Source organism: Armigeres subalbatus, chromosome 1, assembly GCF_024139115.2.
Source record: "Armigeres subalbatus isolate Guangzhou_Male chromosome 1, GZ_Asu_2, whole genome shotgun sequence".
NCBI lineage: Eukaryota > Metazoa > Arthropoda > Insecta > Diptera > Culicidae > Armigeres > Armigeres subalbatus.
The window spans coordinates 42,179,529-42,202,855 of NC_085139.1; the positions used below are offsets into that span (position 1 = coordinate 42,179,529).

General features: G+C 41.2%; 1 protein-coding gene across 21 annotated transcripts in view; it reads left to right on the plus strand.

Moving 5' to 3' along the window:
* The window catches only part of LOC134224744 (solute carrier family 35 member F3), a 266,961-nt gene that overhangs the window by 183,077 nt on the left and 60,557 nt on the right, over nt 1-23,327 (plus strand). For all 21 annotated transcript variants that reach the window (XR_009983066.1, XR_009983078.1, XM_062704370.1 and 18 more), the window contains 3 exons: nt 4,997-5,135; nt 5,217-5,488; nt 5,549-6,169. Coding sequence is in view for 19 of the 21 variants with exons in the window: in XM_062704370.1 (XP_062560354.1) it covers nt 5,048-5,135; nt 5,217-5,488; nt 5,549-6,169 (981 nt within the window). In the remaining 2 variants the exon portion in view is untranslated. The remainder of the gene's footprint in view (nt 1-4,996; nt 5,136-5,216; nt 5,489-5,548; nt 6,170-23,327) is intronic.

A 23,327-nucleotide genomic window follows, 5' to 3' on the forward strand; every position in this document is an offset into this window, starting at 1 on the left:
CCAATTCTTATCTTGCTCTACTTTCTGTGTATAAAAGAAGCAACAATATAGATGTAGTTTAGTTGAATTTGTAAAACCACACCTGTTACGCGTTATTTTTTCTCTCCGATCACAACCCCGTAGTTCGCCGGCGTTTTTTCAGACTTTCACAGAATCAAAGGCATTCTTGATGGCGGTTCATTGGTCTTCCACGCTGCCACCTTCCGGAATATCTGCAGCACGCGTCTCCAGTTCTGCAACGAAGGATTGTTTCACCGTGGCATCTTCCAGTCGGCGTGTGTAGAACCATCGTCCAACTCTTTCCCCCTGCTGACGAATGCGCGCAATGCGCAGGCGTATTTCGTCAATGAGGAGGTGATGATCAGACGCGATATCGGCTCTACGTTTATTCCGTACATCAAGAAGGCTCCGTTTCCATTTTCGGCTGATGCAGTGGTCGATTTGATTTTCTGTAAAGCCGTCACGGGAGACCCACGTGACCTTGTGAACCGGTCGATGAGGAAAGAGCGATCCCCCGATCACCATGTCGTTATTACCACAAAATTCTGCGAACAGCTCTCCGTTTTCGCTCATTTCTCCGAGACCATGGCGTCCCATAATGCGCTCATGGTTCGAGTTGTCGGATCCGATCTTCGCATTGAAGTCGCCCAAACAGATCTTGATATCACCCTTCGGAATTCTATCTACGACGGCATTGAGTTGGCTGTAGAAGTTCTCTTTGTCTTGCAGATCGGCAGCATCGGTTGGCGCATAACATTAGATTATAGTAAGGTTTCGGACCCGTGTTCTAAATCTGGCAACAATTATCCTCACACTTATAGGTTCCCTCCTTAGGGGGCCCTCCTTAGCTGTGCGGTAAGACGCGTGGCTACAAAGCAAGACCATGCTGAGGGTGGCTGGGTTCGATTCCCGGTGCCGGTCTAGGCAATTTTCGGTTTGGAAATTGTCTCGACTTCTCTGGGCATAAAAGTATCATCGTGTTAGCCTCATGATATACGAATGCAAAAATGGTAACCTGGCTTAGAAACCTCGCAGTTAATAACTGTGGAAGTGCTTAATGAACACTAAGCTGCGAGGCGGCTCTGTCCCAGTGTGGGGATGTAATGCCAATAAGAAGAGAAGAAGAAGATAGGTTCCCACTTCATAAGCGCAGAGTGTGCCTGAGAGCTTAGTGGGAAGCCAACTTCGCGATGGCAGGGAGCGTGTTCACCTCGTAAACCAGAGTATAGCAGAACTTGTCCCGACGGCGTTCTGTGTTCTCCAAAGTTTGGCCAACGGACTTCATGGCCCAAGGTTCCCTATCCACCAGGATGGGGCTGCCATATTAGGTATAACTTCCGGGGTATAGCATTTCATACTCAGCCGCTGGATGCCAGAACAGACGCTGTTGGAGCCGCACCTCCTTGGTGAACAGACGCTCGATCAGTCGGATCAAATTTGTTTAAAGTCCCACCCAACACCAGGACTAGGCTAGTGCGCTTTGAGCGGCACACGGTCTCTTTGATGGGGCCTGCTCTGGGACGCATGCAGCTTTTTATAGAAGTTCAACAGAGCCCACTGTCGAACCCCACCACATTCTAGGCAGACCCCACAGGACGCACCCTCTCACTCTAGCTGATGTCAGAAGGACAACAGTGCCCAGGCTACACTACCAGCTAAGTACGCAACCCTTAGCTGACGGTCAATTGTCATCGGAAGACCCGTGGAAGCGTGAGTATTGAAACTTGTGAGGACCAGAGCTATGTTAGGCGCCCCTTTCCGGATGTCAACTCACCATTTCGTAGCCCCACCTCCATGAATCCTCCTGGAATTTTTCCGCATGTTTCAAGGTGATTTTTTCACGAGTTCCTCTAGGCATTCCACCGGAAGACCTAATCCCTCCTCAAGTCTAATCCTTCCTCAAACTCTCGGAATTTTGCTGGAAGTCCCTCCAAAACATTCTCAAGGAATATCTCCAGAAATTCAAATAGCAAATTTCAAAAAAATCCTCCAAATGCACTTCCAGGAATACCTTCGGGAATTTCTCCAGGAACTGTTTCAGAAGTTCTTCCAGGAATTTCCTCCAGAAATTCCGCTGGAAGATCCTTCAGGAATTCCTTCAGAATTCATGCGTCCAGTTAAAGGAATTCCTCCGGATATTCTAGAAGAAATTCCTCCAAGAAGTTGCTCCAGGAATTCCTCCGGAAGTTGCTCCAGACATTCCATCAGAACAGATGGTGAGTCTGCAAATTGTACTCCCAAAATTTATCAAGGCATCATCCGCAGGCTAAACATCTGGTCCGTCGTTGATTGGCCCTCACGAAAACCTGCCTGGTATTCGCCGACGAAGGACTCCTCAAGCGGTCTCAGTCTGTTAAACAGGATACGCGACAGGATTTTGTACGCCGAGGTGATCCCTCTGTAAATGGCACACTCTAGTCTGTGCCCTTTCTTATAGATTGGGCATATGAGGCCATCCAACCAGCCGGTAGGCAGTTCTTCATCCTCCCATATTTTCTGGATAATATGGCGAATTGATTGATGCAGCGCTCACTTCCGTGTTTGAGAAGCTCGACCGGGATCTCCTTCCCAGCAGCTTTAGGGGAAGGTGGGGAGACTTGATCCCAGGGGAGACTTGATCACCCCCTGTTTTATCGAGAACCAAAGTAGTTTTGTTCTAGCGTATTTTGTAGAGTGTAGATCCTCCCTCTATACAAATGACCTTTATGTGGTGAGTTATTTTTTGGATTCACAACCTTATTTATTCTGCAGGGCGGTTTGCATATTTTGACCTTTCTAAAGATTTTTTTTGTTGGCCACGCAAAATTTGAACAACTTTTCATAACAATGACCAAATGCTTTCGTTTTTTCACAGCACAAAGCCATAAATATGCTGAAGGATCTGTACTGATGAAATTGTCATCATTCCATCAAATTTGGCAAAAAAATTGGCGAAAAAATTTACAAAATACAAAAATACATACAAAAATTTGGCGAAAAAATTCAAAAAAAATATAAATCTGTTTTCAGATCTGGTGGCATCTCTTATCCGCTCGTCCAGCTTTTGGTGGTACTGTTCAGCAACTCCTTCAACTGACAAGCGTTGGATATTGAAACGCATCGTTCTGTTGTTTCGTGAATTCGTAAAAGTCGCGCCCGAATTTTTGCAACTACAAGATAGTAATCCGAGTCGATGTTCGGACCTCTGAAGGACCTTACATCTATAACATCCGAGAAATGTCGTCCGTCGACCAGCACATTCGCGAGTCTATATTTTTTCAACCTGATACATCAAAGGGATGTGCAAGTTTTAGATATCCTGATACATGATACACATTACAAAATGATAACATTATACAAATTTTCGAATTCAGGAAAATTCATAATTCTCATGTTTTTATCCACAGTTTTGAAGATTAGTGTGTTAATCATATGTTTTCTGTAATATATTTTTTTTATGTTTTGAACTAGGAAAAAAACACGTGATCATAGGGGGGAGGGGGTGTCCATCAAATGACCACGATAAACCACATGGGGGGAGGGGGTTTGAAAATCTTCTAAAACATAACCACGTGGTTTCTGGATGGTCCCTTAGCTGCCATATCTGATGGTCTCTATCGATTGTATCACATGCGGCTTTGAAGTCTATGAATAAATGATGTGTGAGCACGTTGTCTTCTTCTTCGATGGCTCCACATTTCAACTGGCGATTGATCATTTTTTCAACTTAGTGTTCTATTAGCATTTCCACAGTTATTGTTGTAAGCTTTTATATGCCCGCAATAGCATGAGTATGTATCTTGTGAGGTAAGTACAACGGTTACACTACGACCAAGGAGTCGAGAATGTTTTCCACCCGAAAACATTCTAGACCGGACCGAGAATCGAACTCGCCATCTAGGGATTGGTAATCCTGCGCCTTTGGTTGCAAAACTTCCTGGAGACATTTCTGCAATACCTGGCGTACGGCGAACACCTGGTTCGTGGAACAGCGTTCGCCCATGAATTCCTGCTGTGCTGGTACTACCCCACGAATTCTCTTGCAATTTGGGAGACCTACTTTGTGGGTAGCATTCAGCAATGCGAAACGATTGAGAACTATGAATTGAATTCGCAGAATTGAATACAGAATGTTACGCTGAAAACCACGAGTAAATTTTACTCGGCGAAGTTATTAACATTTCTCTGAAGAGTTTGAGCAAACTTAATTTTTTTACACTAGAACAGTAAAAAAATCGCCCTACAACACTTCAGTAAAATGCTAATAACTTTGCCAGATAAGAAAGTCTGAATGAGTTTTATAGTTCTTCATTGTAAATTGTGCCATTTAGCTCCAATTTACAGTTTTCGATGTTTCTCCATACATTTTCCATACAAACTTCCAATGAGATTGGCGCCGCCCAAACGTTGACCGATTTGGTTGAGATTTTGTCCATAGCATCATGGCGCCCAGTTGAACAAAATAAAAGTAAAACATATTTTTGATGCCACCTTGATCCTCAGCGTAATTAAGTTTTCTCCATGCAAACCATATTAGCATTTTGTTTGATTGGAAGTGATGAGCTTTATGCAAAACGTTTCAGCGCATTTGAAAAAAACGAAAGCAATGAATTCCAAAGCTGGAAAACCACCCCGGAAATATGAAAACTAGCATTTGAGGTTCAGGTTGCTGTACTCAGGAAACCATCAAGAAAATTTCGTAATATAAAAATATAAAACGAATCTGGGAATGAACTTGATTTAATTAACATTACGTCGAGTAAAAACACAATTAAAACCACACATCACCTATAATGAATTGCAGATCAAAACAGTCATCAAATCAAGTACTGACCTAGGTTCATGTAAAATTTATTACGGATTATTTACAAGCGGCTATTCGATTTCTTTGTGTTTACACTCGCATGAACACTAACTGATTAATGATGTATTTATTTATTTCAACACATCACATTTAAATTCAATTAATCGGCATTGCGTCTTTGCTCATGTTCGTCTTTCTCTTCTGATTTTGCAGGTGGTCTCATAAAATGGAAACCGTAGCTCATCAAAGCGAACCGAACAAAACATGATCGACAACATCATGACGCGTGACAGCGAAATACCGGCCATATTCAACCCGAAACGTGTTCGCGCCCCCTCCGTCGTTGTTACAGGTAATCACATTTGACGGGAATAGTTCTAATTTTGTAGCTCATTATTAACAGGGTACGATCGTATGATCTTATTCTGTACAGGAGATTCGCCAAATGGACCATTCGGTGGGTTCAACAACAATGTGCCACAGATTATGCATTCCGACTCGGTGACCTCGAGTCAACACGACGGACAGGACAGCCTGATCGGGGTGACGGTCACCGGCACGGGATGCGACACACCAACCTCGGCACCTGGTCATTCGGGTGTGACTCTTGGGAACAACACCAACCCACCCGGAACGCCAACGCCAACCAATACGTCGCGGCTGAAAGGATGCCGCGACTCCTGCTGTTCAGAGCTGGCTCAAAAGGTTCATCACTCTTGCAGTAAAATAGCAATAAAATTATTATCACCCGCTTCTTCTAAACAGATGTACTTCGGTGTATGTGTGACGATCCTGGTGACGGCATCCTGGGTCGGTGCCACCCACTGTATCAAATTCCTCTACCTTCGTCGCAACGCGTATGCTTCCACACTGCCTCCGCACCTGACGGCATTCATCACCGACACCGAGAATGTTCTGACGTCGACGGACACCAACTCGTCGGCGCTGATCGTGCACGGGTTTGGTCCAACGACTTCGTTCATGCCATCGACAACGAAACCGATCGTCACCGCGGATCGGATGGTACCACCGACATCGACGCACATTTTCAACGCACCGTTCTTTGCGTCCTGGTTCTGTACCAACTTTTCCATACTGTTCTTCCCGATTTACATACTGGGCCGGGTGGCCATCAAGAAGTGCGACGGCACCGGCGAGGTGCTGGGGGAAATACTGCGGGGCTTCCGGGATCGGGGTTTTACCATTGGGAGGTTTCTAAATCGGTGCTTGACGTTCTGCATACTGTGGCTGCTGACGACGTATCTGTATGCACTGTCGCTGAAGGCCCTCCTGGCGACCGATGTGATGGCCTTATTTGCAACGAATGTGGCGTGCGTGTATCTGCTGGCGTGGGTCATCTTGCAGGAGCAGTTTGTTGGTGTGAGGGTAAGTGTTTTAATCATTTGTTATGTAATGCTTATATAGTTATATTCCCACCATAAAGTTTTAAAACGTCAACATAAGCTTTTAGTCTGATAGCCTATTTAGATTACGCCGTTTTTGATAGTAAATATCATGATAAAGAGTAACTTGATGTCAAGCCAAAACCCATACATTCAATTTTCTTTACAATGTTTGACACGATAATTATCATAATAAATGGCGGAATCTGAACAGGATTTAAAGGATTTTTTCAAAAATCACTAATAATGGATGTTAATGAGTGTGTGGGAAAATAGTGTCCAACAAATTTCGAAAAATGCACACTCAGTTTTTAATTCTGCAGCTAGGAAAAAATCCGCAGAGCCGCGTGTCCAGCAAAACAAAAACTGATTTCCCAGTGAAAATGACGTTTGTTAGCTGATTTTCGGCAAATTATATGCTAGTTTTCAGCAGTTTTGTCAGAAATCTTGGCAAAAACACATGTTTGCTGGGGTTCGGCTGTGCGAATCTCGCTAAAAGTTCAACACATTGCTGAGAACCCGTTAAAAAAGGTTAAACGTTAAAAATGTCAATACAATCAAAGTTAATTGTCTATTTATATGCCGGGTATAAATCACCCGGAGTGGAAATTAAATACATACTTTGTCTGATACTCGATTTGTGCAATTGCACAATATGTGAAAGATGTACCTAGTTCAAAAAATGTATAGGAGGGTAACCACTTCCTTCGGTGGGATTCGAACCCACTAAACCAGTACGCTAGACAAGTGCTTTCCCTACTAAGCTACGAAGGACCTCCATCGTTCTCCGCAGCTCAGAAGGCTACTGACGAGATCAAATTTCCAACACCAGGTAGGGGAGGTGACGGCTTTGGCAGGTTTTGTTCTATTGTCTTGGGGTTTTTTGGTGACCAAATTGTATGAAATTTGGCCACAATATTCTTTGATATGCAAAGAATGTTGAGATAAAATTTAAGCATAATCAGTTATAGGAAACCCCCCTGACAATAATAGAACAAAACCTTCCAAAGCCGTCATGTCCCCTACATAGCCGAACTCTCGCAATATATTTTTAAAAGTAACTCTTTCACACGTATTTTTTGTGCAATGCTCATCCTACTCGATTGGCATTGTACAAAACAATACGTTTGAAAGAGTTGGTTTTTAAAACAGATTGCGAGAGTTTGGCTATGTGCCTGGTGTTGGAAATTTGATCTCATCAGCAGCCTTCTGAGCTGCGCTCCATCGTCCTGATAGTGGTGCTTAGTAGCTTAGTAGGGAAAGCTCCTACCCAGCGGATCAAATCCACCCGAAGGAAGTGGTTACTTTCCAATACATTATTCGAACAAAATCTTTCACATGTTCTGCAATTGCACAAATCGATTTTCAGGCATAGTAATAACAATTTGTTTGTACCACATACATGAATATCCCGACAACTTTCTCTTTGACACTCAAGTTTAGGAAGATTACTATAACATTATTACTCATACTGTCGGTTTCCACAAGAAAGAATTAACTTGTTTTTATATGTTTGTCATGCTGCACATACGAACGTGCATTGATGCCAAACTTTGATGGAGAGCTGTAAGCGATAGTCTCCTTCTATCTGGTGAAAATTCCCCAAAGCTGCCTTTCAGACAGGTAATTCGTCATTTGAATATGGCCTTTCCTGTTTACGCAGAGTAGTCGGTTGGGTTCAGTACTATACATGTATAACATGTATTACATCTTAGGTATTCTGAAACTCCCAACAGATGCCTGACTAGCATTTTACGCTGATGATTAACCCTGCAGTACCGGTGAAAGGTTGGAACACATTATTCTTCTTCTTCTTCAATGACTCTACTTTCCAACTGGAACTTTGCCGGCTTTTCAACTTATTCTATTAGCATTTCCTCAATGATTAATTGAAAGCTTTTCTATGCCAGCCATTTCATGAGTATGTATCTTGTGTGGCAAGTACAATTGATACACTATGCCCAGGGTGTCGAGAATGTTTCCAACCCGAAAACATCCTAGACCGGACCGAGAATCGAACTCGTAATCTCCGGATTGGCAATCCTACGCCTTTGCTCACAAGGCTACTGGAGACCTTGGAGTAGGAACACATTAGAGATCCTATAATGAGAGATATGCAAAAGTGGTCAATTTAAGCCAATTGAGCATTGAGATTTATTAAAATGTGATCCAAATGAACATTGGTATTGTTGCAGATTGAGAGGTATTGCGATTGTTATGAAATAGATTTTAAGAAAAGTTTCATCGAATAAACAATTTTGTTTTACTTTCACGAGTTGAAGTAATCTAGTTTATGCATCGTATTTCTTTCATTTGTATTGCTCTTTTATTTTAGAAACAATGCTCATTGAAACACTGTTAGTGGATAGACAAACGTATTCCAGATTGTCTTCAAATGCAAAGTCATATATAAGCTTCAACATTTTGCGCTGCGGCAAGTGCTAACAAAAATAACAGCGTTGCTAAATAGTCTGGAAAAGTATTTGCATATCTCTCATTATAGGATCCCTGGAACACATAACATACTACTCGTCAACTGCAGTATTGAAAGCCAAACATAGTGGAACCGTTTTTACCTACAAAAAACTCACTGTGATTGAACAGTTGATGCAAAGAATCTGTGTCAAAAGATCGAAGATTAAAAAGTCGAAGGACAAAAGGTCAAAGGAACAAAAGGTGGAAGGACAAAAGGTCGATAGGACAAAAGGTCGAAATGACAAAAGATCGAAGGAAAAGAAGGTGGAAGGAGAAGGAAAAGCTGGCAAATCAAACCACCTTCCTTTTGCCAGTGGAGATATATCAGCTTCCACACTGATATTCTTCCCTCCCCCTTCATACGGGAGCTTGGCAGAAGGAAGGTCGTGCGATATGTGCCATCACAAATATTGCCCTCCGCTCACTTTCAAATCGACTTCTATAAAAACATTCTTCATGCTTGCCGTATCCTAACGAAACTATCAATTCTATACTTTCGCCTCTAATTCTATCATGAACATGTACGTCTAAGTTTGGAAGATGATATTAGCATTTCCATATCATGTGCAATAGATTCAGTGTGGATATTGATGAGAAATTTGAAGAAACTACTTGAAACTACTGAAACACTAGATGAAAGTAGATAAGCATTGGCGGAACTAAGGGAAAACTCTAGGGGGGGCTAACTTGTTTATTAATGTTTCTACTCGTTCACTCAAAACATCCAAGCAATCGTTTTCACTCGATGCTCAACCCATCTGTTTCCATGTTGGCCTATCAGACAAACATTGACCTACCAACCTACAACACATCGAATGGCGAATTGAATATTATAAATGATGATCCTCAATGCTCAGTCCTAATATCGAGATGTCATATGATTCCTTAAAGGCAAAAACACAATTATTATGACATTTTCCAGACAGAAATGCATTCCAAAAGTCTGGATTCGATACATGCATAGGATGTATGGTTGTATCACATTTTTAAAAGGATTTTTTTAAATAATTCTGCTTCTTTTGAGATTATGTTAGAAAGCCAGACATCATACGTTTGGTTTATTCAAAATTATTCACGAAACTTTGAAAACAAACTTGAAAATCTTAAAAGATTGATCATTCACAACGTGATTCCATTGAAAGGTTAAGAATTTTTTGAAAATTCTTCGGTTACCTAAGCCTCATGTGTTCCTTTGAAACATAAACAATTTATTCAAACTTTTATGTTATTGCAATATTAGGACTATACGGGAAGTGCAGCATTTTACTTGAAATTTCTTCATTCATTGAAAATCTCAGAAATTATATTACATATTAGTTACCCAATCAGCATTGAATCAGCATATTATCACTGCTGGTTCCTACTCCACTTCAACTTCTGCAAAGCTATCTGGAGCTGAGAATCAAGGAAGCAAAATATCCTTTGCGTATAGCGTTCTTATCCTCGCAAGCTATAACAATTCAAGATTCAGGCAGATACATTTTTTTTTGTAACTAGGGTATCTGCAGATATGTTCCATTATTAATAACATGCTCCTATATCGATAACATTCGCAAATCAGGCAATTTAGGCTCAATTTGTGTCGTGTTTTGTTGTTATCCGGCGTGCTCACATATTTATATTGGGTAAATCGTTATTGAGCCGAAAACATGGTTTTCAATACACTTCTTCATAATTCCTATAAAATTGTAAACGTTTGTCTACAAAACTAATTCCCTTATCCGGGCGTGTAAAAAATATTTCGAGCTTCTTGTCGCTCAGGGTCGTCAGTCGTTTGGAACCGGATTTTTTTTTTCGATGCTCTGATTGTTGTCTAATAGTGCCAAGATGTTTTAGATGCCGGAACGGGCGTATCCAGCGCCACAAAGTGTCGCACGATGTTCGCCTGTTTTTACCATCACGGTTACAGTTCGACTGATAGAGCTGTCAAATTTTGGCTGCTGACTCATGGGTTACTATGATTGATGCTGCATGGGTAGTTTCGTTAGTGCGGGTGAAGGTAAACCCATGAATAATCGGCAATTTTTGACCATTTTTTTTAATGCAAACGTTACATATCGTTTTCGCAAAAAAAAAGTAATCCTGAATTTTCCGAAATTTGAATACTTTGAATAATTCGTTATCTGCAGTTACGCACATGATCAAAGAGCTTAATATGTGCAATACTTATGCAGAAAAGCAAAAATTCTAGGGGGGGCTACTTTGGTCCTAGGTGGGGCTATAGCCCCCCCCCCCTAGCCCCCCTGTAGTTACGCCAATGGATAAGATAATACACAATACGTAGTCATAAACTTGTGAAAAAATTAAAAAAGTTAGAAATATTAAAAAATTATGTGTGCTTATAATTTCTGGAAAAGTCTATACTCTGAATGTTTGAAAGCGGACCAATTCACTGCACAATGGTTCGAAGACCGCCAAAACCTGGAAAATCAAAATTCGTATTTCGGTCAGAATTATATTTTTCTCATTTTATAGAATACTTATGTGGTTCAAATTCAAAATTTGAAGAAGTTCTGTTGAGTTTTGACTTTGTTGCGTCATTTTTAATTGAACATGATTGTTGATTTCTAATTAAAAACGCTGTTTGACAAAGCGTTTAGATAAGCATCGTACGGCTTCAATTAGATCGCTAACCCTAATATTATTTCAAGACTACATTATCAGGGTCTTAAATAGTATGCCTATGTCAAATATAGGTGACAGAACTCAACTTAATTATTATTATTATTTATTATTTATTCAGATTAATCTGATCGATCCACCTTGCCCGCTGCACACTTCGCCTTCTTGTGCCGGATCGAATCGTTGTCGAGAACCATTTTCACCGGATTGTTATCCGACATTCTGGCTACGTGCCCGGCCCACCGCAGTCGTCCGATTTTCGCGGTGTGAACGATGGATGGTTCTCCCAGCAGCTCATGCAACTCGAGGTTCATTCGGCTCCCCCACGTACCGTCCGCCATCTGCACCCCACCATAGATAGTACGCAGCACTTTCCTTTCGAAAACTCCAAGTGCGCGTTGGTCCTCCACGAGCATCATCCAGGTCTCGTGTCCGTAGAGGACTACCGGTCTAATGAGCGTTTTGTAGATTGTCAGTTTGGTACGGCGGTGAACTCTATTCGATCGGAGCGTCTTGCGGAGTCCAAAGTACGTACGATTTCCAGCCACTATACGTCTCCGTCTTTCTCTGCTGGTATCATTTTCGGCAGTCACCAGTGAGCCCAAGTACACAAATTCTTCTACCACCTCGTCACTACCATTTCGTCACCACCGATGCCAACTCGTGGTGGGTGGCTCACATTGTCTTCTCTTGATCCTCTTCCTATCATGTACTTCGTCTTCGACGTGTTGATGACTAGTCCGATCCGCTTGGCTTCCCTCTTCAGTCTGATGTAGGCTTCCTCCATCTTCTCAAAGTTACGTGCCATAATATCTATGTCGTCGGCGAAGCCAAATAGCTGGACGGACTTATTGAAAATTGTACCACTCGTGTTAATCCCTGCTCTTCGTATTACCCCTTCCAAACCGATGTTGAATAGCAGACACGAAAGACCATCACCTTGCCGTAACCCTCTGCGGGTTTCGAAGGGACTCGAGAATGCCCCTGAAACTCGAACTACGCACATCACCCGATCCATCGTCGTTTTGATCAACCGTGTCAGTTTATCCGGAAATCCGTTTTCGTGCATCAGCTGCCATAGCTGGTCCCGATCGATTGTATCATATGCGGCTTTGAAGTCGATGAATAGATGATGTGTGGGCACGTTGTATTTGCGGCACTTCTGCAGTACTTGGCGAATGACGAACACCTGGTCCGTGGTGGAGCGTTCGCCCATAAAACCCGCCTGGTACTGCCCCACGAACTCCCTTGCAATTGGTGCTAGTCGACGGCATAAAATTTGGAAGAGTACCTTGTAGGCGGCGTTCAGCAATGTGATTGCGCGGTAGTTGGTACAATCCAGCTTATCGCCCTTTTTGTAGATGGGACACACGACACCTTCCATCCACTCCTGCGGCAAAACTTCCTCCTCCCAAATCTTGGTAATGACCCAGTGCATCGCTCTAGCCAGTGCCTCACCACCGTGTTTAAATAGCTCTCCTGGTAGTTGGTCAACTCCAGGGTCTTTGTTGTTCTTCAGCCGGCCAATCTCCTCCTGGATTTCCTGGAGATTTGCCGCCACCTTTGGATCACCTCACGCTCGTTCGTAAGAAGGTTCTCGTTTCCCGAGTAACACACTTGTCATAGATGAGTTTGTGTGACCCATATGAGATCAAATTAAGTCATACTAGAGTTGCTGCAACCAAATCTGTCTGAACTGTGCTGCTAGGGTTATGTCCTTATACATATCAGGCTGTGGCACGTGGCCCTTACGTGAAGGGTTCAACTTCTCATAGAATTTGCGTGTGTTATTAGCGCGGTACAGTTGCTCCGTCTCTTCACGGTCTCGATCTTCTTGCTGACGCCTTTTCCTCCGGAAAATCAAGTTTTGTCTGTTCCGCGCCTGTTTATATCGTGCCTCTTTCGCCCTTGTGCGGTGTTGCAGCAACCTCGCATATGCTGCATTCTTCTCTTCTACCAACTGCTCACATTCGCCGTCATACCAGCCGTTTCTCTGATCCGGGGGCACCGTACCAAGTACAGCAGTTGCAGTGCAACCAATGGCGGATCGAATATCTCTCCAGCCATCTTCAAGAGACGTTACGCCTAGCTGCTCTTCCGTTGGAAGTGCCACTTCCAGCTGCTGCGCGTATTCTTGGGCTAGTCTACCGTCTTGTAGCCGCCCAATGTTAAGCCGCGGCGTCCAACTTCGACGCGTGTTGTACACCGTCGAGAGTTTTGAGCGCAGGCATACTACAACGAGGTAGTGGTCGGATTCAATATACGCACTGCGGTAAGTGCGGACGTTCATGATGTCGGAGAAGAATTTACCGTCGATTCGAACGTGGTCGATTTGGTTTTGGAACTCAACTTAAGTTAACTTTATATACAAATTTAATTGAAATACTCACATTTTTTTGATTGAAGTGCTCCAAAAGTATAGGCGCCAATGAGTGCCCATAATGATTCTATGCTCATTACAAAGCTGAAAGCAATAGCTTTCTTTTAATCACTATTTTGTTTTGCGAAAAGTTGTGATAAGCTGCTTTTTTAACGTTTAAGGACGTTTTCACCGGTGGCGGTCTATTCCAAATTTTGACAGTAAAATGGACCAAATCTAAATTTCCCATTTTCACCGGGGCGGTCTAAATTCATTTTTCGAACAGTTTCGTTTCAAAAACATGAAACTGTCATACTCTTTTGTTTCATTTTTTCCAAGTTTTGGACCAGAATCCGCAGTCTGCTCCAAATTTACCAAACAAATCGGCATCAATATTTCAAAAGGGCGAAACTGCTTTTGTAAACGAGAGCTTCTCACGTCGCTGGTGGGTTAATCTGAGCCCACCCACGCGATCCAACACCACTGATGGAAGCAGCGAATCCTCTTTTTTCGTTACATGGCGATGGATTGCGTGGGTGGCCTCAAATTAGCCCACCAGCGACGTGAGAAGCTCTTGTTTACAAAAGCAGTTTCGCCCTTTTGAAATGTTGGTGTCGAAATATAACAACGAAGAATGTTGTTTATTTTGATTCTGAGGCTGTCAAAAAGTTTGTTGTTTTGTTTTTTCTTCACGTTGGAGTTCTGGTACGAGAAGGATGCGGGCAAAAGTGATCCGGATTTCCCACGGCATCTATTCTTTTTCGGTGGCTTCGAGGCCATTCACGAGAGTTGGCGATAGAATTGTTTCGATTCGCTACTGTGGCAACCAACGTAGCTCCGGCAATGGAAGCAAAGGCGTCAAACATGTTACAGCGTCAAGATATACAAAGATTACGCCCCGTTCTATTATGTTCGACTGCTTCTACAGCGGAGGTACTCGATTTACGAGGCGGGTATCATATCGAACAAGATATCTTTATCGCCGAACAGTACCAGACGAAATGTCGCCAGTGCCCACGGGTTCGGAGAGCCGAATATCCAAGGAGATGAATCTCTGCCATTACGAGATTCCAACGGGGAAACTTTAGGGATCCCGACGGGAGTCGTTTCGACATAATTTCTTCAGGAGTTTCGACGAGAACCATTCAGGGATTTTGACGAGAGACCTTTCGGGATACCGACGGGAATCTTGTTTAGATGCAGACATAAATGCCTCAAAGAAAGGAAATCCGAATGAAATTCTTTAGGGATTTCGTCAGGAGTGCTTCATTTAGAGATTTCGACTAAAGGATTAGGGATATCGACTGGAATCTTTAAGGATTCCGGATTTTAAAAGGATTTTACCATCTTTAGAGATTCAGACGGGAATCTTTTAGGGGTTCCGACGGGAATCCTTTTGGGAATTTCAACGGAAAAACTTTAGGGAAGTGAATCCCTTAGGTATTCCGACGGGAATCCATTGGCTGTTGCGAGGGATTCCGAAGAGAACACTTTAGGGATTCCCACGGGAATCCTTTTCAAATGGCGACTTTTATTCCACAGGGATTCCGACGGGAATCCTGTTGGGATGGAAATCCTTTAGGAATTTTGACGGATATCTTTTCGAGATTACAACCGGATTTTTTTAAGGAATCCAACAGAAATTCTTTAAAGATTCCGAAGGAAATCTTTTAGAGATCTTGATTGTAACCCTTTAAGGACTCCGACGGGAATCCTTCTGGGGATTCCAACGAGCAAACTTTAGGGATGTGAATCATTTAGGTATTCCGACAGGACAGGATTCTGATGGGAATCCTTCAGGGATTTCGACGAGAATCTCTGAGGAACCGTATGGGAAACTCGACAGGAAACCTCCGAGTTTTCATTAGGGATCCCCATAAGGGTTTATTGAAAGAATTCCGGGAAGATTTCCTGAAGGGACTTCAGAAGGAATTAGTAAAGAAATTCCAGGAGTATTTGCTTAAGGATCTTTTGGAGGATTTGGTAGAGGAACTCCAGGAGTATGAATGGAGAAACTTCAGGATGATTTGACCCAGAACCTCAAGTGGATTTGGTAGAGGATCTCTAGTTTGATTTGATGGTGGAACTCAAAGAGGATTTGCTGAAGGAACTTCAGGAGGGTTGGGCGGAGGTATTCTAGGAAGATTCAGTGGAGTAATTTCAAGACGATTTGCTAAAGATTTTCCAGGAGACTTTGCTGGAGAAGATACAGGAGGAAGAAATTTCAGGAAAATTTTCTGTTAAAACTTCAGGAAAATAAGCTGGAAGAACTCCAGGAGGAATTGGTGGAGGAAATCCCAGAGGATTTGGTGGAGGTACTGGAGAAGGACTATGTAGAGAAAGTCCAGGAGGATAAGGTGGAGAAATTCCAGGAGGGTTTGCTGAAAAAACTTGGCAACATAATTTCAGGAGGGTTTAGCAGAGGAATTCCTGGAGGATTTGCTGGTGGAACTTCAGTAGTATTTGCTTAAGTGGACTCCAGGAAAATTTGATAGAGGAACTCCAGGAGGAAATGGTGGAGGAACCCCAGGAGGATTATGTGAAGAAACTTCATGCTTTTGAGAAGAGTTTACTGGAGGAACTCTAGGAGGGTTTGCTTAAGGAACTTCAGGAATATTTACCTAAGGATCTCCAGGAGGTTTTGGTGAAGGAATTCGTGGAGGATTTGGTGGTGGAACTCCCAAGAGGCTTAGGTGGAGAAACTTCATGCTTTGTAGGAGGGTTTACTGGAGGAACTCTAGGAGGATTCGCTTGGTTTGGTTTGTTGAAAAGACTTCAGGAGGATTTAGTGGAGAAATACCAGGAGTATTTACTGGACGAACTTCTGAAGGATTTCGTGTAGGTACTGTTGGAACTCTAGGAGAATTTGCTGGAAGAACTGTACGGGGATTTGTTGAGGGAACTTCAGGAGGTTTTGTTAAAGGAATTCCAGCCAGATTTAGTGGAGTAATTCCACAAGGATGTTCTAAAGGATCTCCTAAAGAGCTTGCTGAAAGAATTCTAGGAGGATTTGCTGGAAAAACTTGAGGAGAATATGCTGGAGGGACTCAAGGAGTATTTACTTAAGGATCTCCAAATGGATTTACTGGGGGAACTCCATAAGTGTTTGCTAAAGGATCTCCAGGCGGATTAAGGGGAGAAACTTCATGCTTTGCAGGAGGGTTTTGTAGAGGAACTCCAGGAATATTTTCTTAAGGATCTCCAAAAGGGTTTACTGAGGGAACTCCAAAAGGATTTGCTGAACGAACTCCAAGATGAGTTCTTGTTGGAACTTCTGGAGTATTTGCTGTAAGAACTTAAGAAGGAATTGCTTCAAACCCTCCTGGAGTTTCTCCACCAAATCCAAAGGAGGATTTGTTGGAGAAATTCCAGGAGGGTTTGCTGCAGGAATACCACAAGGATTTGCTGGAGAAACTCAAGTAAGATTTATTGGAGAAATCCTGTAGTCACTGCAGGAGGAACTCCAGGAGGATTTCTGAACGAACTTCTAGAGGATTCGCTGGAGGTACTTCAGGATTTGTTATAGAAACTCAAGTAAGATTCACTGGAAGAAATTCCGAAGTAACTGCATGAGGAACTCTAAAAGTATTTCTAGAGGAATACCAAGAAGATTTGCTGATGGTAAATACTCCACGAGGATTTGCTAGCGGAACTCAAGCAGGATTGGCTGGAGGAACTCCAGGAGAATGACCTGAAAAACTGCGAGATGCTTTTCTAAAGAAACTTCATGAAGGTTTTCTGGCGGAACTCCAGGAGGTTTTGATTGCCGGAAGATTTTTTGGGAGAGATCCGGAAGGATTTGCGAATAGAAAATGCAGGAGGAACTCCACAAAAATGTGCTGAAGGTAATAAATGATGATTGGCTGAAAGAACTTCGTTTTCTGGCGGAACTCCAAAAGAATCCAAGGAATTCCAAGACGGACCCGTAAAAAGCTATTCACTTCAATTTGTTTCTAGTTTGTTTTTTTTTCAGACCGCGTCAAAACAAAAACATCAAATTTAAAACATCACCGGTGAAAATGACAAAAATTTGCTCTATTTTTGGCGGTCTATATTTTTAAAACTGTCATGAAATTAGACCAAAAACATAGAGCAGCGGTGAAAACGTCCTAAGTTTGAAATGTGCTTAGTATTGTTTGGTATGTTTCTATTTGAAACCTTACAAATGCGTTTTTTTGTTCCCAAGAACCTTAGAAATCCCTATTTCTAATTATTAGATTGAAGTGTCTTACTTCCAAAATCTGGTCATGGAATCCGAGATTTTAGAAATTTTAGTTTTTTTCCACATGAATTTTATTGTTAGAATTTTGTTTTTGTCTATGCCAAAAACTTTTCTAGAGCATATGAAATCTCATAGTATTGGATATAAGCATGGTTCATTACTTTGCAATCAAAATGATTCTACCTATAAAGAGTTCCAAGTTCTCATGTTTGAGCTCGAGCTAAACTGTAACACACTATTCTTCTCAGCAATGGACAATGTTAGTACTGATATTTGAACTGAAAAGCTGAACCGAAACTATTATTTGAACAAGCATAAAAGATGAATAAAGCTACCGCGATTCCATCAATCAAATCACACACTACTACTATATTTGACTTTGCTTAAACGATAACATTTGCTATTTCAATATTCATTCAAATTTTTGAAAGTTGATTGTAATTAAACAGAGCACAAGTCGTTTGAAGTTTGTATGAAATTTACTACGACAACAGTAACTTTAGTCAAGGAACAACGTTCCGCAGCACTGTCCGCTGACCTTTTAAAATATATTATAACGTGTGAACAAATGAAAATTAGCAAGCAAACAGATCGTCTGACAAGACAAGTCTTGTCTTAGTCCACGGACAGCATGTATTTAACAAGCAATTATTTTGATAAGAAAATTATTTAGAGCTTTTTTTGTGGAATATCTTCACTTGTCATAGGACGAGTTAGTACTACCCCATTCAACACTTGAGTCAAGTACGAAACACTGAAGATGGCGTTTCGGTTGGAGTCGAAATACGTATCTGTAAAATAACAATCAAATGGTGGAGAGAAATGGAATAGTACTAACTAGTTTTATGGCATGTGAGATCGTCTTTGTTGCGACGATCTGTTTTCTAAAACCGAATTTAGCATTAAACTGAAAGTATTTACTTTTCACATAGATGCCGAAAAACGGCTGTATATTGCCAAAGCAATGCTTCCAACACCCACGATCAAGTCTGTATGTGACGAAAAGCCTCAAAATACCATGATACAAACATAAAACCTACTTTTAGAGACATTTGGAAGTTTTGGCCATCCTTTGTTCTGTAGAGCGAACCACTGTGCACTCGTGTCGATCCCCGCACTTCGTATTACTCCCTTTAAAACGATGTTGAAAAGCACGCACGCCAGAGCATCTTGTTGTAAGCCTCTGCGCGTTTCGGAGGGATCCGAACTACGCATACCACCCGATCCATCGTCGCCTTGATCAACCGTATCAGTTTATCTGGAAATCCGTATCGTAATATCAATGTCGTCGAAAAAGAGAATGATACAATAGTGCATTCCGAATTTTTTATCGAATGCGGATCCGGATGTTTAATTCTGTTCTGTGCAATCAGAAAATAAATTATTTAGTTCGCGATTGAAAATTTTTCTTATCGGTGCGAATCCGGGTGTTTGATTCTGTATTTTGTCCGTCGGAAAGTAAATTAATTAGTTCACGATTGAACGTGTTTCATATTAGACGCAAATCCGGGTACTGAGCTCTGTTTTGTGCGGTCGAAAAGAAAATTCTTCTGTTCACGTTTGAACGTGTTTCGTATCGGACGCGAATCCGAGTGTTTAATTCTATTTTGTGCGGTCGGAAAGTAAATTATTTAGTTGTCGATTTAACGTGTTGGGTATCAAACGTTAATTCGGGTACACCCGATTCTTTTTTTACACGGGGGATGCGTTCCGTGTAAAAAAAGTTTTCAGTTCAAAATTTGAAAATCCGTGTAAAGTTTTATGATGTCTCGACGAATCATGCAAAATGAAGCACTTTGCAAAAAATTTATTTGGGATTTTTTTTACATGGCCGTGTAAAAAAAATCCGTGTAAAAACAGAATCGGGTATATTTCGTTCTAGTTTTTTGCGGTCGGAAGTAAATCAATAAGTACGGAATGGTACATGTTTCGGATAAAAGTGTTTGGCTCTGCTCAAGATGAAAACAAACAGGTGTTGCAGTAGAGTAGAGTGGGGCAAGAGTGCGCGTGGGGTAAGAGTACGTTTTCGATTTTTTGAAGTAATAAAAAAAGATAAATTAGCAGCACTGCATCAGTTTGACAGGTATTCTGGCCAACTATTATCATGTGTAATTGTAAACGATTTGAATAAACAACAAGGGAGATATGGAGTTAGATAACTTTTTGGTCATTTTGCTAAAAATAATTGGATTTCCGCAACTAGTATTTCATTACCATATATACGTTCAATCAGGTGAACATTATACCATTTCGATAACCCATTGTATAGAGTACTTTATGGTACAGAACACCAATCCGGTTGGTTTTCCAAGAAGTCAAAACCATTACTTGAATAATCTTTGGGACTGTGGGGTAAAAGTACGCAGGAACCGATGGGGCAAGAGTACGCATATGAATCTTCAAGTTATGATGTCAAACTCGTATCTCCGGCCGAAATAAGACTTCTTCCAGAGCGTTAAGATCCACAACTGAGAAAAAAGGGACAGAATTCGAAATTATCACAAGTTTTTAGGATAAGTTGAAGTAATTCGGTGTTAAAAGGACTTAGCGAACAAAGCACTGAAGCGAAATAATGAAATTGTATTAGGACTTGTTGTACACCTAAACATAGTACGAAAACACAATTTCATCTAAATGATAATTTCATTTAATCAAAAGAAACATTCATAAATTACGCAACGTTTAGCTGGGAGGGGTTGCGAGATGTGTGACGATCCATATAATTTTTAGAGGATTCATACAAATAGTGTAAGATAGGGGGGGAGGGGTGGTGATTTAAATTTTAAATTTTATGTTACGTGATTGGTGGACTTTCTGTAAGGAAAATGCCTTTGTATATGCCACGCGAAACCTGATATATATTTTTACCTCTGTAGTTTTTTGTATATAAAAAACAATGGTTTTTAGTATGAAAGTGCACATTTTTAGGACCCCCTCCCCCTTTGAGAGTTACGTTATCTTTAAACATTCCCTAATATATGCTCATTAAACATCAATTAAATGTTATTACCACTTATTTGTGTTAATATATACTCAAAGCACATGATTGGATAAATGCGTAATCTTACCCCACCCGATGCGCACTTTTACCCCACCGGTGGGGTAAGAGTGCGTGTTTCACTTGTCTTGCAATAAGGGTTCTACTGAACCGAATCTCAATAATTTCAATATTTTTTCCACTGGGTAACATAAAGGAAGAGTATGTGAATTATCGACACAGATTTGATATGCAGAAGCTTGCTTCATAAGGGCCACATGATCGATTGAAAACTAAGTGCGTACTCTTGCCCCACTCTACTCTATGCCAATTTCACGATTCCGCCATCTTGGATTGTTGTATGAGAGAGCCACCTAGTTTGTTTATGTTTTGCATTGGAAATGAATTTTTCACCCCGCGCCAATCTCTCCCATCTGCTGTCGAAGTAAGTGAACTCTGATATAAGAATATTGGCTCTGCTTTGTGCGAGTAAGTAAATTAATTAGAAAGCAATTTCAGTGCGCGTTTGCTCGCGTTTTATATTGGGCACAGAACGATCGCGCGATCATCATAATGTTTAGTTCTGCAATCTATAGATCGATAGATAATTACGTGTTCATAAGAATGATTAAAAAGCTATGACGGTCACATCAGTTATCGGCGTGAATCCAGTCCCAACGATACCTACTCATTAACTAATTTTAGTTCCTGCGATTTTCGTGGAGAGAAAAACACGGTCTCTAAATAGTAACATTTGTTTTGTTTGTTTGTGTATTTACGACACGTTACACCGGAAGGGTGCATTCGTGTCCGACTAAATAGTAAAAATCACCAACAAATCTCGCTTAACTTTTCAAAAGGACCTAAGTAACATTTTTTTCATGAATTAATTTGAGTACTGCAATCGAAAGCTTTCATATTGGTGTGTTAATTGCGCTATTCAAATTAATCAGGGTTTCAACTTTTCGATTCAATGAGACCAAAGCAAGCGTTTTTCGGGCCAAGGGAGAATCTTTTTTCGTTGTTTATGTTGAGGATCATCTTTCATCGATAAATCTTTCTCTGCAATTTGCCTTGGATGATGAACGAAAATCTTGCCTATTAGATGAAAATCCTTTTTCGTTTCATCACTTTTACCCACTCACTCACTTTTCGCGAGAATTATCGCAGAACAATTACAAAATTGTATGGCCGCGCCGGGATTCGAATCCAGAATAGTAACAATAATAGCCGTAGGGATGCGCCTACTCTAGCCACACCACCACGCTATCTGTATGAAAGCATTAAGTTATTTGTTCTACATAAGCTACTACCATCAAAAAGACTCGAATATGAAAGAAAAAGGGCAAACTAACGTTTGGCGGCAATCGAAGTGAGCGAAAAATGGTTATCACTCTCCAGGGTGTTTTTCTTTCCCGACAAGCGATTTCTCCCCGAAATTTTTCGTGAGGGAGCATCCTGTGCTCCTGAGATTGAGTGAGCGATACGAACCCTGAAATTAATTCATGAAAAAAATGTTACTTAGGGCCTTTTGAAAAGTTAAGCGAGAAATGTTCCTTCATCCTTTTCCTAACTGACGGTTTAGACGTAGCCGGCGGCGTAATTGTTCTTTGTATTTATTAAGTTACTGAAACTTACGCAATGATATTGATTGACTAACCCCAATCAGTCATTCAGTTGATTCATTGTGCAATTTCATTATTTCTTTTCTGTTTAAATAAAACTATCAATTTTGACGTACCGGTGCCGTCGCATGAGGTTGTAGGTGATTTGTATTGGTGCCCTTTGGGCTAATAATCGCTTAACACTGTTTGAATTAATGGTCGTTTGGCATTATTTGGGCAATGTGGAAGAAATTTGCAATTCCATCATCTCAATTACATCAATTCCTTAGAGTTTTATGTTTTTTTTGTCTTTATGTGAATTTTGTCAAATATCAGTTCATATGCATACGTATGAAAAGAAAACACTAAGTTCACGGAAATAAAGAATAACAAAATGATGAGAATAGTAAACTATGTTAGTACGCCCCTGGGCTTTGGATTACAATTCTCTACAAATATTGATATATTCTAGGAGAATTGTAATCTGTGCTGGTAGGAGTCTACGAACTGGGGGTTGGAATCTATTTGAATACACATGAAGAAATTGGCAGAAAATTTGGGAATTGAATTGTAAGTTCGTATACTCCTATTCGGTTTCCCCAATGACCGACAGGGTGCGTGCTACATGTCGCGGATAGAAGCTAAGGGAGGTGTGGTATAATTCGACTGAATTTATTGAATAAAGAGCCTTTTAATAGTCAGTCAATTGTGCTTAGCCTCCTATTGTGTTGTAACTGAATAATGTCAAAATAGGTAATCGATACAGACACCTCCTTTAACAACAATGTATTCAACATTGGCTCCGTAGCTTAATGTCCTATGCGACATACTTTTGAAGATACCATTTAGCAGATCCAAGTCTAGCATCCTGTACTACACACT